The 12,557-nt window shown below is 41.5% G+C and overlaps 1 protein-coding gene across 1 annotated transcript in view; it reads left to right on the plus strand.

Moving 5' to 3' along the window:
• Nucleotides 1–12,557, plus strand: part of fam91a1 (family with sequence similarity 91 member A1) — a 67,755-nt gene that overhangs the window by 29,901 nt on the left and 25,297 nt on the right. Inside the window, exons 9-13 of the mRNA XM_067981926.1 lie at nucleotides 2,416–2,522; nucleotides 3,748–3,786; nucleotides 5,105–5,217; nucleotides 11,567–11,691; nucleotides 12,111–12,223. Coding sequence (XP_067838027.1) covers nucleotides 2,416–2,522; nucleotides 3,748–3,786; nucleotides 5,105–5,217; nucleotides 11,567–11,691; nucleotides 12,111–12,223 — 497 coding nt within the window. The remainder of the gene's footprint in view (nucleotides 1–2,415; nucleotides 2,523–3,747; nucleotides 3,787–5,104; nucleotides 5,218–11,566; nucleotides 11,692–12,110; nucleotides 12,224–12,557) is intronic.

The following is a 12,557-nucleotide window of genomic DNA, read 5'->3' on the forward strand; positions in this document are numbered from 1 at the left end:
GAACCTCTCTAAATATCCTCTCGCCTTCATCTTGCTGGAAACTTGAAAATCTATTTAAAACCCAAATATGTGAATAGCTAGCAGAGAATTAAATATATTTAGAGTGTTGTGTAGCCATGTGTGCTTTTTCTTCATGACTACTTTTATCACAGAGCTTCCTTGGGTAGAAATGCCAATTTCCTTATGAATGACATCAGTGTGGTTAGACTAGAGAGCAATTAAATTACTTCTAACAAATCTTGAGTGACTTGTAGTAACTTTTGAGATTTAGGAATTCTTTTTGATTAAACTATTCCAAAAAGGATTTTAATGTGCTGCAGATTTGTTTGCTTGTTCGGTTTCAGATTGGGCTTCAGGGGATGCCAATTAATATATCTGAATGCGATGAATATATCGCTTATCTGTTTTTACATGTCGCTGACCTAGTTACATCCATTTTGTGACCGTGTCAGCCTTTGCATGGTGTGCTTTCAATTAGTCTTTAAAGATATATTTCAGGCAACAGAAATCCTGTTTTTTTTATTGGAACTTGTTCCTTCTGTTTTCAAAATGGAAGTTAGGAATGAGCTAAAAGAAAAAAATGAAGTAAACAAAAAGTTAGACACTAGAAGAGATGGGAGACTAAAAAGTAAGGTTAAAAAACAAAAATAGTCAAGACTATGGGTGAAATGAGAGAAGAGGGTTGAGCAGAAGCAAGGAGGATGATAGGATATGTATATATCAACATACAAGAACTTGCATTTACATAGCACCTTTAACATAGTAAAACATCCCAAGGCGCTTCACAGGAGCGATTATCAAACAAAATTTGACATCGAGCCACAAACTGAGATATTAGGACAGGTGACCAAAAGCTTGGTCAGAGGTTTTAAGGAATGTCTTAAAGGTGGATAGAGGGGTAGAGATGTGGAGAGATTTATGGAGGGAATTCCGGAACTTAGGGCCGAGGCAGCTGAAGGCACGGCCGCCAATGATGCAACGATGAAAATCAGGGATGCGCAAGGGGGCAGAATTTGAGCAGTGCAGAGATCTCAGAGGGTTGTAGGACTGGAGGAGGTTTCAGAGATAGAGAGGGACGAGGCCATGGAGGGATACAGATGCAAAACAGTCTTAAAATACAAGCTGCAGCCTGAAGCTGGCAAGCAAATTACAATCTCCAAAGTTCCCTGACCAACAAGTAAACTCTGACCTGAGCCTAACAACAATTAGACTGTGAGGCCTTAAGAGGATATAGCTGCACCTTGGCAGAATAATAATTTGTGTAATACACAGTAAAACAGTCCTATCTTTATAGCATATCTGACTTACTGTGAGCCAAGTCTCGAAGGTCCATTTATATTAGTTATTATAGCACTCATATCTCCAGGTTGGAACATAGTGCTTTCAAGCCCCAGGAAGAGTAAGATTAATAAAGCTGTGGGAATAGAAGCAGAAGGCTTATCTGAAATAAATACTGAGAAAATATTATCAGAGGAGAAAGGGAAAGAAACGGGGAATGAGGTAGTGAGAGATAAAAACACTGTTACATAAAGACTGCAGAATGTATTAATTTGTACATTTTTCCACTTTTCTTCCACCCGATGACAGCATAATTATTTTCAGAAGGCAGCTAACAGTTCTGTTTTAAATTCACAATATAAATCCTGAATGACGTATGAAAAAGTTGTTGTTATTTTACAGTTTGAAGGAAAACAGGCTCTGCATCCTCACAGTACTTTACAACAACATAGAAAAAATCGAAGATATAAGATAGGGAACCATACTTACAAGGAGAGGCTTGAGATATTGGGGCTATTTCCATTCAAGCAGAGAAGGCTGAGTGGAGATTTAGTAAAGGTTTTTAAAAACAAAACCATGAAGGGCTTTGATAGTCTGGATAAAAGACTCTTTCCTCTGACTGGGGAGCTGGTGACTAGGGGTCAGCAATTTAAAGTTGTCTGAGTGAGGAGAAATGTTAGGCGAAATTATTTTGGCTTATGTGGAGCATAAATATCAGCATAGACCAGTTAGGCCGAATGGTCTGTTTCTGTGCTGTAAATACTATGTAAAAAATTCTTTACTTGGAGGATTGTTAAAATATGAATGCTTTCCCATAAGGAGTGGTAGAGACCGAGACTATTGCATCTTTTAAGGGAAACTTGGATAAATACTTCTGGCGTGGGATGATCATAGAAAAAGAAAGGGAAAAAATTACTTGTAGCCCATCGATCAGATACTTAGATCATTGGTCTCATGAGGTTGCATTGTGTGCTGTGGTGGAAGGGGAGGGAGGGATGATTGAGAGCCCCTTCCTTGTGGGGAAGCACCTGATTCTTTTGTGAAAGCTAATTTCAAATTGTGTTTCAGCTGTTGAAGCTTTATATGAGTATTGTAAAATCCATCTCGGAAATTTTGTTTTTTCCCCTTCGTGTTTAGTTCCACCGTTGGAGGGCTTTGTGATGAACCGGGTCCAAGGTGATTACTTTGAAACGCTTCTCTACAAGATTTTTGTTTCTATCGATGAACAAACCAATGTTGCAGAGGTAGGGGGGACATATAAAAGAAATCTTATTTTATGTATTTTCTTACCTATTGCAACCAAGCAGTCACACGACCTTTTAAAAAGCAGAAAGGCTTCCTCACTGAGGGAGTGCTACACTGTCGGAGGTGCAGTCTTTCGGATGAAACGTTAAACTGAGGCCCTGTCTGCCCTCTCGGGTACATGTAAAAGATCCCATGGCACTACTTCGAAGAAGAGCGGGGGAGTTCTCCCCAGTGTCCTCGGCCAATATTTATCCCTCAATCAACATCACTAAAACAGCTTACCTGGTCATGATCACATTGCTGTTTGTGGGACCTTGCTCTGCTCAAATTAGCTGTCACGTTTCCCTACATTACAACAGTGACTACACTTCAAAAGTACATTGGCTGGGAAGCGGTTTGAGACGTCCTGATGTCCTGAGGCCATGAAAGGCACTATATAAATGCAAGTCTTTCTTTCTTTCGAAAGATCTATTCTGAACTAAAATTTTCATGTAATCTGACTTGTTTCTTTTGTGTCTCTATTCTATGAGCAGCTTTTCCCTTTGAAGTCCTAGACTAGAAACTAAATAGAGTTATGACATTACAAGATAAGAAAATACAAAATGTTCTTTTGAAACCAAGCCATGCATTTTGGGTTTTATAAAAAGGAGTATAGAGTGCAAGAGTTAAAAAGTAGTAGTAAATTATACAAGGCTTTGATTAGGCCACGGTTGGTGTACTGTGTGCAATTTTGAGTGCTACATTATAGAAGGAACATTAGGGCCATAGACAGTGTATAGTGTAGATTGACCAGGGTGATGCCAGAGATAGGCCTTTATAGTTACAAAGAGAGACTTGAGATATTGGGATTATTTCCATTCAACAGAGAAGGCGAAGAGGAGATTTAGTGCAGGTATTTTAAAATTATGAAGGTCTAGGCAGTTGGGATTTTAAAAAATGCAGTTGTAAGTAACTTGGGGAAGGAGTTTTTTCCAGGGGCAGACACACTTGGAAGTGAGTTTGGATGTGGATAACAGGATGTGGGTGGTGAGGGATACAAAGAAGTGGTCGGACTTGGCCTTGTCTGTGATGGAAACCATGGGAGCAGAGAGGCCATGGCAGATGGCAAGGTTGAGAGATGGCCATCAGTGTGGGTGGGAACAACCTTTGCTCGAATTCAGGGGCCTATATTTTACTGATTTTGAGTATTTCTGAAGAATGTAATGACTTGTTTCTGTTTTTCAGTTGGCAAATGTGCTGGAGATAGATCTATCCCTTGTGAAGGTATGTATGATGCTCTATAAATGTATAAATTAAGGTTCTGATCTCTAAGCATGGTAAAGATGAATGTAACTTAAACCATTTGGAATTGTTCCACTTTTGCTTGTGATGTTTTACGGTGTCACGTTATTTTTCCAGAGATATGACTTGAGATTTCAAAATGCTGAGAGGAACAGTATTGCAGATGCAAGCAAGTTTGACTAACTTAAACTATGAATGTAGAATTAAATGTATATGTAGGTAAAGGAATATATATGCGACTTTTTTATAGTTTTCACGGAATAATGGACAGAATTGTGAAATTGAATTCTCAAAACACAAGTAAAAATTCCAGAATGCCATTTAATAAAAATGGAATTTCACTTATTCAGTCACTAAGTCAGTGGCCCTGATGTTAGAAAGCATTGAATACTCTGACTCACCACAAGCAATGCCACGGGAGACCTGCTAATAATATATTAATCTTATATTTGCATGCATTCCCTGTCAGCTTTTATTATTGTAAATTCCTAATTTCACATTTATGGCTGCATATAGTGACATCACTATTCCCAGCCAGAATGGAGATGATTGGGTAATTTCCCTCGCCAATCACACCTGGAGACCGCACTGCTGTAAGTGTCTGGGATTGATTTTATGCACATAATTTTTCTGTAACTATCCTCCACTCCACTTTGTTGGAGAAATAATCAATTTGTATTATGTAACTATCCTCCACTCACTGCACTTTGCTGGAGAAATCACCCTGCGTTTATCGGGGGAAGTTGCTGTAGTTTCGGTCAGGAGTTCTGATTGCTGTAGTTCGTAGAAACTCTTTTCAAATAGACTCTGTAGACTGTTTGCTGTAGTGCGCTGTTTAAATAGACTCCTGTTTACTAGTAAATAGATTTAGTTTGCTATAAAATAGACTGTTTGCTGTGATTCCTGCCGTAAATCCCGTCCCAACTCCAACTCATTGGCTGACACAGTGGGGCCAATAGAAGCTCTACACATTTATACTGGAAACAACTCTTGTAAAACTTGTCGGGCTGTAATTACACCCTCCCACCAATGGGGGATTGCAGCACTGTCACTGGCAGGAGGGTGTAACTACAGTGTGACAAGTTTACATAGGCAGTTTCTGTTATTTTCTATTGCTTTATTTAAAGCACAACACTGTAAGGCATATTTTCCTTTGGTCGTTAATATGAGCGAAGAAATCATCTTGGTGTTGATAGGAAAAGATACCCTAATATGTCCTTTAGATATTATTTAGTGATAAGTCTGTGGAAAATCTTTATTTAGGAACTTACTTATGGAAATGTTAATTTTGTCTCTTCAGAATGCAGTGTCGATGTACTGTCGCCTGGGTTTTGCCCACAGAAAGGGACAAGTGATAAATGCAGAGCAGCTTCACCCAACATGGAGGAATGTCCCATCAGTCAACAGATTAAAGTAAGGGAAGGCTTTCGCACTAAATGTATGTGGATCACACCATGTGTAGCTATAGATTGTGAATGTTTATTAATTGAGAAGGTGAGAAAAAAAACTTGCTTTACAAGTATATCCTGGGCTAATCTGAACACAGAAACATGTGGGCTCACTTATGCAAAATTGTTCACGAAGTACGAATTTAGAAATGTATCTGTTATATATTAAAAATGATAAATCGCAACATTCCATCTCGGAGTGCATTGAAAACAACTATTATAGGCTTGTCAATGGGAACAGACATTCTAAAAGTATCAACCTTCACCTGCAGTACCTGTTACACCTGTAGGTGGTCCTGTGACTATCCTGGCCTGTAATGGTACTCGAGTGCTGCCCTCCACCTCCATTACAATACCATTCAATTGAAGACCATGAATCTGTTGCCCTTATCACAGACTTTATAGGACAGTTTCTCCCAAAGTGCAGCAATATAATAAAAAAAGGTGTTCAAAATTATTGTTCTTCCTCTTTGTAGTGAGATGCTGTAACTGAGATTTCAGACCTCTGAATCAAGTGACTACAGATCTCCAGATAGAGGCCCACTCTGCCAAATGCCACTTCGGGCTGCAAATGGGTCCTATTCTGAATGTGCTTACCCTTTCTCAAACAGTGCCTTCTAACTTAGAGCTGCCTAACTCCCCCAGCATTATTGGAAACCATTTACAAACTTCTCCAAAATTTGCAGGTGTTCCCCACTCTCGCACAACTGCTCACACTGCTTGCAGTTGTATTAGCATAATACCTGTTCTCTAGAGAATTATTCCCACCCACTGAGGTCTAAATTGGGATCTGGATTATCTCTCTCTACCCCACATCCCCCAAAGCCCCCTGGCCGACAGCGATATCCAGGGCCGGTGGAGGGAGGTGCAGCTACTACATTTCTCCGTTTCCTCCCCCAACCTCCACCTTGCTGACAGGGAAATCTCACTTGGTCCTGAGTCCAGACATGCAATGCCGTAGGAGATCGTAGAATCATACAGCACAGAAGGAGGCCATTTGGCCCATCGTGCATCTGCCAGCTCTTTGGAATAATTGGACAACTCTTTCAATTATTCCCCATTGCCCTTCAAGTTTTTATCCAATTCCCTTGTGAAAGTTACTACTGAATCTGCTTCCACCACTCTTTCAGGCAATGCATTCCAGATCATAACAACTTAAAAAAAAAAATTCTCCTCCTCTCCCCTCTGGTTCATTTGCTAATTATCTTGCATCTGTTTCCTCTGGTTACTGACCCGCCTGCCACTGGAAACAGTTTCTCCCTATTTACTCTCAAACAGGGAGAAATTAGATTAACCAGTACTCCATTAAAATGAAGTTTATAATATGGGGGAGGGGAATTAGATTGTCTGTGCTATTACTAGCTGTACTTCTGTAATGGGAACTTTTCTTTAATGTGCTATATGTTACATAATTTGTAAGTTAAGAGGAAAAAGTGGTGGGGCAATAAAAATCTACAGGAGCAGATTTTTTTGTAATTTGAACAAGCTTTTGTAAATTCTATAGTTTTTTTCCAACGATAGAATAAAGAGAAAATGGCAAATTGAAATTCTTGAGAGAAGAATTTGTGTGTTTTTTGGTATGCTTCCTAAAATTGCGTCCAACACACAAAATTGAGACTGAACTGTGTTCACCATCTTCAAAATGTTTTCCACCACTCAGTGCCTATCATAGAGTTACATCGAATTTACAGCAGAGAAGCAGGCCATTTGGGCCAACAGGTCAATGCCAGTGTTAATGCTCTACATGAGACTCCTCCCTCCGTGCTTCCTCTCACCCTATCGACATATCCTTCTATTCCTTTCTCCCTCATGTACTTATCTAGATTCCCCTTAAAAGCATCTCTGCTATTCACTTCAAGCACTCCTTGTGGTAGCGAGTTCCACACTCTTACCGCTCTCTGGGTAAAGAAGTTTCTCCTGAATTCCTTCTTGGATTTATTAGTGACTATCGTACATTTATGGCCCCTAGTTTTGGTCTCCCCCACAAGTAAAAACATCTTCTCTACATCTACCCTATCAATCCCTTTCATAATCTTAAAGACCTCTAACGGGTCACCTCTTAGTCTTTTTTCCAGAGAAAAGAGCCCCAGGCTGTTCACTCTTTCCTGATCATTGTAAATCTAATCATTAACGAGCTGTTCTAGCATCTTGCAGTTTTTTTTTATTCGTTCATGGGATGTGGGTGTCACTGGCAAGGCCAGCATTTATTGCCCATCCCTAATTGCCTTGAGAAGGTGGTGGTGAGCCGCCGCCTTGAACCGCTGCAGTCCGTGTGGTGAAGGTTTTCCCACAGTGCTATTAGGAAGGGAGTTCCAGGGTTTTGACCCAGCGATGATGAAGGAACGGCAATATATTTGCAAGTCGGGATGGTGTGCGACTTGAAGGGGAACGTGCAGGTGGTGTTCCCATGTGCCTGCTGCCCTTGTCCTTCTAGGTGGTAAAGATTGCGGGTTTGGGAGATGCTGTCGAAGAAGCCTTGGCGAGTTACTGCAATGCATCCTATAGACAGTACATACTGCAGCAATGGTGCACCAGTGGTGAAGGGAGTGAATGTTTAGGGTGGTTTGTGGGGTGCCAATCATGGGGGCTGCTTTGTCCTGGATGGTGTCGAGCTCCTTGAGTGTTGTTGGAGCTGCACTTATTCAGGCAAGTGGAGAGTATTCCATCACACTCCTGACTTGTGCCTTGTAGATGGTGGAAAGGCTTTGGGGAGACAGGAGGTGAGTCACTCGCCGCAGAACACCCAGCCTCTGACCTACCCTTGTAGCCACAGTATTTATGTGGCTGGTCCAGTTAAGTTTCTGGTCAATGGTGACCCCCAGGATGTTGGTGGTGGGGGATTCGACGATGGTATTGCCGTTGAATGTCATGGGGAGGTGGTTGGACTCTCTCTTGTTGGAGATGGTCATTGCCTGGCACTTGTCTGGCGAGAATATTAATTGCTACTTATCAGCCCAAGCCTGGATGTTGTCCAGGTCTTGCTGCATGCGGGCACGGACTGCTTCATTATCTGAGGGGTTGCGAATGGAACTGAACACTGCAATCATCAGCAAACATCCCCATTTCTGACCTTATGATGGAGGGAAGGTCATTGATGAAGCAGCTGAATTTGGTTGGGCCTAGGATACTGCTCTGAGGAACTTCTGCAGCAATGGCCTGGGGCTGAGATGATTGGCCTCCAACAACCACTACCATCTTCCTTTGTGCTAAGTATGACTCCATCCACTGGATAGTTTTTCCCTGGTTCCCATTGACTTCAATTTTACTAGAGCTCCTTGGTGCCACATTCGGTCAAATGCTGCCTTGATGTTAAGGGCAGTCACTCTCACCTCACCTCTGGAATTCAGTTCTTTTGTCCATGTTTGGACCAAGGCTGTAATGAGGCCTGGAGCCGAGTGGTCCTGGCGGAACCCAAACTGAGCATTGGTGAGCAGGTTATTGGTGAGTAAGTGCCGCTTGATAGCACTGTCGACGACACCTTCCATCACTTTGCTGATGATTGAGAGTAGACTGATGGGGCGGTAATTGGCCGGATTGGATTTGACCTTTTTGTGATCAGGACATATCTGGGCAATTTTCCACATTGTCTGGTCGATGCCAGTGTTGTAGCTGTACTGGAACAGTTTGGCTAGAGGCGCGTCTAGTTCTGGAGCACAAGTCTTCAGCACTATAGCCGGGATGTTGCCGGGGCCCATAGCCTTTGTTGTATCCAGTGCACTCAGCCATTTCTTGATGCCATGTGGAGCGAATTGGCTGAAGACTGGCTTCTGCGATGGTGGGGATATCGGGAGGAGGTTGAGGTGGATCATCCACTCGGCACGTCTGGCTGAAGATGATTGCAAATGCTTCAGCCTTGTCTTTTGCACTCACATGCTGAGCTCTGCCACCATTGAGGATGGGGATGTTTGCAGAGCCTCCTCCTCCCATTAGTTGTTTAAATGTCCACCACCATTCACGACTGGATGTGGCAGGACTGCAGAGCTTTAATCTGATCCGTTGGTTGTGGAATCGCTTAGCTCTGTCTATAGCATGTTGCTTCCGCTGTTTAGCATGAATGTCGTCCTGTGTTGTAGCTTCACCAGGTTGGCACCTCATTTTTAGGTACGCCTGGTGCTGCTCCTGGCGTGCTCTTCTACACTCCTCATTGAACCAGGGTTGATCCCCTGGCTTGTTGGTAATGGTAGAGTGAGGAATATGCCGGGCCATGAGGTTACAGATTGTGCTGGAATACAATTCTGCTGTTGCTGATGGCCCTCTGCGCCTCATGGATGCCCAGTTTTGAGCTGCTGGATCTGTTCTGAATCTATCCCATTTAACACGGTGGTAGTTCCACACAACATGTTGGATGGTGTCCTCGGTGCGAAGACGGGACTTCGTCTCCACGAGGACTGTGCGGTGGTCACTCCTACCAATACTGTCATGGACAGATGCATCTGCGACAGGTAGATTGGTTTTTCCCTCATGTTGGTTCACTCACCACCCGCCGCAGGCTCAGTCTGGCAGCTTATGTCCTTCACGACTCGGCCAGCTCGCTCAGGAGTGGTGCTACTGAGCCACTCTTGGTGATGGACATTGAAGTCCCCCACCCAGGGTACATTCTGTGCCCTTGCTACCCTTAGTGCTTCCTCCAAGTGGTGTTCAACATGGAGAAGGACTGATTCATCAGCTGAGGGAGGGCGGTAGGAGGTTTCCTTGCCCATGTCTGACCTGATGCCATGAGATTTCACGGGGTTAATGTTGAGGACTCCAAGTTCCACTCCCTCCTGACTGTATATCACTGTATTCCCACCTCTGGCTGAAGGATATGAATCTGAGAGTATGGCTATGTCAGACTGTTGCTTGACTAGTCTGTGGGACAGCTCTCCCAATTTTGGCACAAGTCCCCAGATGTTAGTGAGGAGGACTTTGCAGGGTCGACTGGGCTTGGTTTGCTTTTGTCGTGTCCGGTGCCTAGTGGTCCGATGCCGGGTGGTCCGTCCGGTTTTATTCTTCGTGATTTTCTGAAGCGAGATTGTACAACTGAGTGGCTTGCTAGGCCATTTCAGAGGGCGATTTAAGAATCAACCACATTTGTGCATAATTGTTCTTTATTTCGTGCAAGCTGCAACATTTAATTGAAAATGGCTACAACCAAACCAAGAATTTCCTATTTTTTTTAAAGAAAGCTGTCGTCTGGAAAAATGTGTACATCAATGAATTACAGATAGAATAGTCTTTCTTTGCTCCATGGAGTGATTTCACATTAAATTCCTGTAGGCTTTTGTTGCCCTCATGGTGCTTGCCTATATTGTTTTCAAATCTGTTGCTGGTTAATGTTTGACGTTTAATCTGATGAATTTTTTTGCTTGCACCAATATGGATTTGACAAAGAAAAACCTGGTACGTGCTGTTTGTTTTGACATGTTCTGTTGACAGATCAGACTTTGTTTTATTTCACATCTTTATCAAAGAGTGTCCTAAGCTGCTGAAACTATTAACCACTTACAGCAAAGTGCTGTGAATATATAGATATACATGTATATCATGGCACTTTAAGATAATTTCGTATCAGATCCTGCTTGAGTTTTTTTTTGTCTACAAAATCTTTTCACTGCAATATAAAATTTGATGAAATTCAGTTCTGTTAATACAGGGGAAAATACAAATCAAATGTTGTATCAGCTAATGTTTTGCAAATGTGTCTAAAAGAAATGGGGTTTAATGTATTGCTGTCAGAACCCACTTAACAGTGTCTTGATATCTGTTTAGTGCACTTCACTATGCAAGAATATTTAAGGTTCTTCATTTTCAGAATTTAAAAAAAAAAATTCTATCTTTTGTAATTCTATTTTTTTTGCTGCCTGGGGTACCCAGCCTTTCCTGTCCTCTTCCCCCTGCCTTATTCTCATTTGCCTGTAATTTTCAAAATACATTTTGCATCCAATTTGTTAAACTCTAAGGATATCTGTTAGAATATTTATATTGCCTGTATTGTACTTCCTGGTCATATATTTGAAGTATGATATGCAGAATACATTAATAATTGCAGCTTTTTTTTATTGGATGTTTCAAACCAGTGTTCAATTGTCGCTGGAAATAAGATGCAAAAATGGAGCATAAATATCCGACCCATCCAGATTTATAGTAATCAATTACTGCAGTAAACTTCTGTAAAACACGCTGCATAGTTTCCATCACTTATTTTCTTCAATGAAAAAAACATTCTTTAAACATGAGCAGTTAAACAAATACAAAGTTGCACACTTGGAATTGGCTGAATTCGAACTCCAAATAACACTGTGTTAATATCAGTGGTGATTTGCTGCTTCATGCAGGTGTGCAACGGACCCACAGAAGATGCTGCTGTCATGGGATGGGATGGAAAACCGGAGTCCTGTGCATGATGTGACATCATCATCATCAACAACAGACACGGATGCAGCTAGTCAAGACGATGTAGGTTAGTACGTGACTCGGATTTAATTTTACCATCAAATTTACAACTTGTGGTACTGAACAAAGTTCATACATTTGGATAACTTATTTGATAATTGTTCTCAAAGAAATTATGTGGTGACTTGTTCTCAAAAGCTATTGCACTTAAAAACAAAGCAAACTACGTCCCATTTGCAATTTAAAGACATAGCCCTTCAATGTCTTTTTAGTCTTGTATGTGTTTTTCAAGCCTTCAAGAACTTTAAAGTGCAGAACAGAAAAAATCTGAAGTAAATTTCTTGAAGTAATTTAGTTGGCAATGAAATTTCATATGTTGTGGCCTTTGCAGATCAGTGCTCAAAGTCATTCAAATATTTTGCTCGTTTTGTTGCGTTTCTATAACTTTATTTCAGGCTTAAGTGACATTGTTTTCTTGATCTTTAGCTGACTCTGCTAGTATGAACAGTCTGAGCATGCCCAGTGGATACACTAAACGGATTGCCTTTCTGTTTGATTCAACCCTTACAGCGTTTTTAATGATGGGAAACCTTTCACCGGTAAAGTGTCTTAAAATCTTCCTTTCCTGATGTACAGTGATTAGTGCTATAATATGAAAGAAAGAAAGACTTGCATTTATATAGCGCCTTTCACAACCTCAGGAGGTCCCAAAATGCTTCAGAGCCAATGAAAAAGTACTTTTGAAGTGTCACTGTTGTTATGTAGGAAATGTAGCAGTCAATTTGCAGACAGCAAGGTCCCACAAAAAGCAATGTGACAATGACAAGATAATTTGTTTTAATAATGTTGGCTGAGGGATAAATATTGGCCAGGACACCGGGGAGAATTCCCCTGCACTTCTTTGAAATAGCAGCGTGGGATCTTTTATGTCCA

Source organism: Heptranchias perlo, chromosome 3 (genome assembly GCF_035084215.1).
Source record: "Heptranchias perlo isolate sHepPer1 chromosome 3, sHepPer1.hap1, whole genome shotgun sequence".
NCBI lineage: Eukaryota > Metazoa > Chordata > Chondrichthyes > Hexanchiformes > Hexanchidae > Heptranchias > Heptranchias perlo.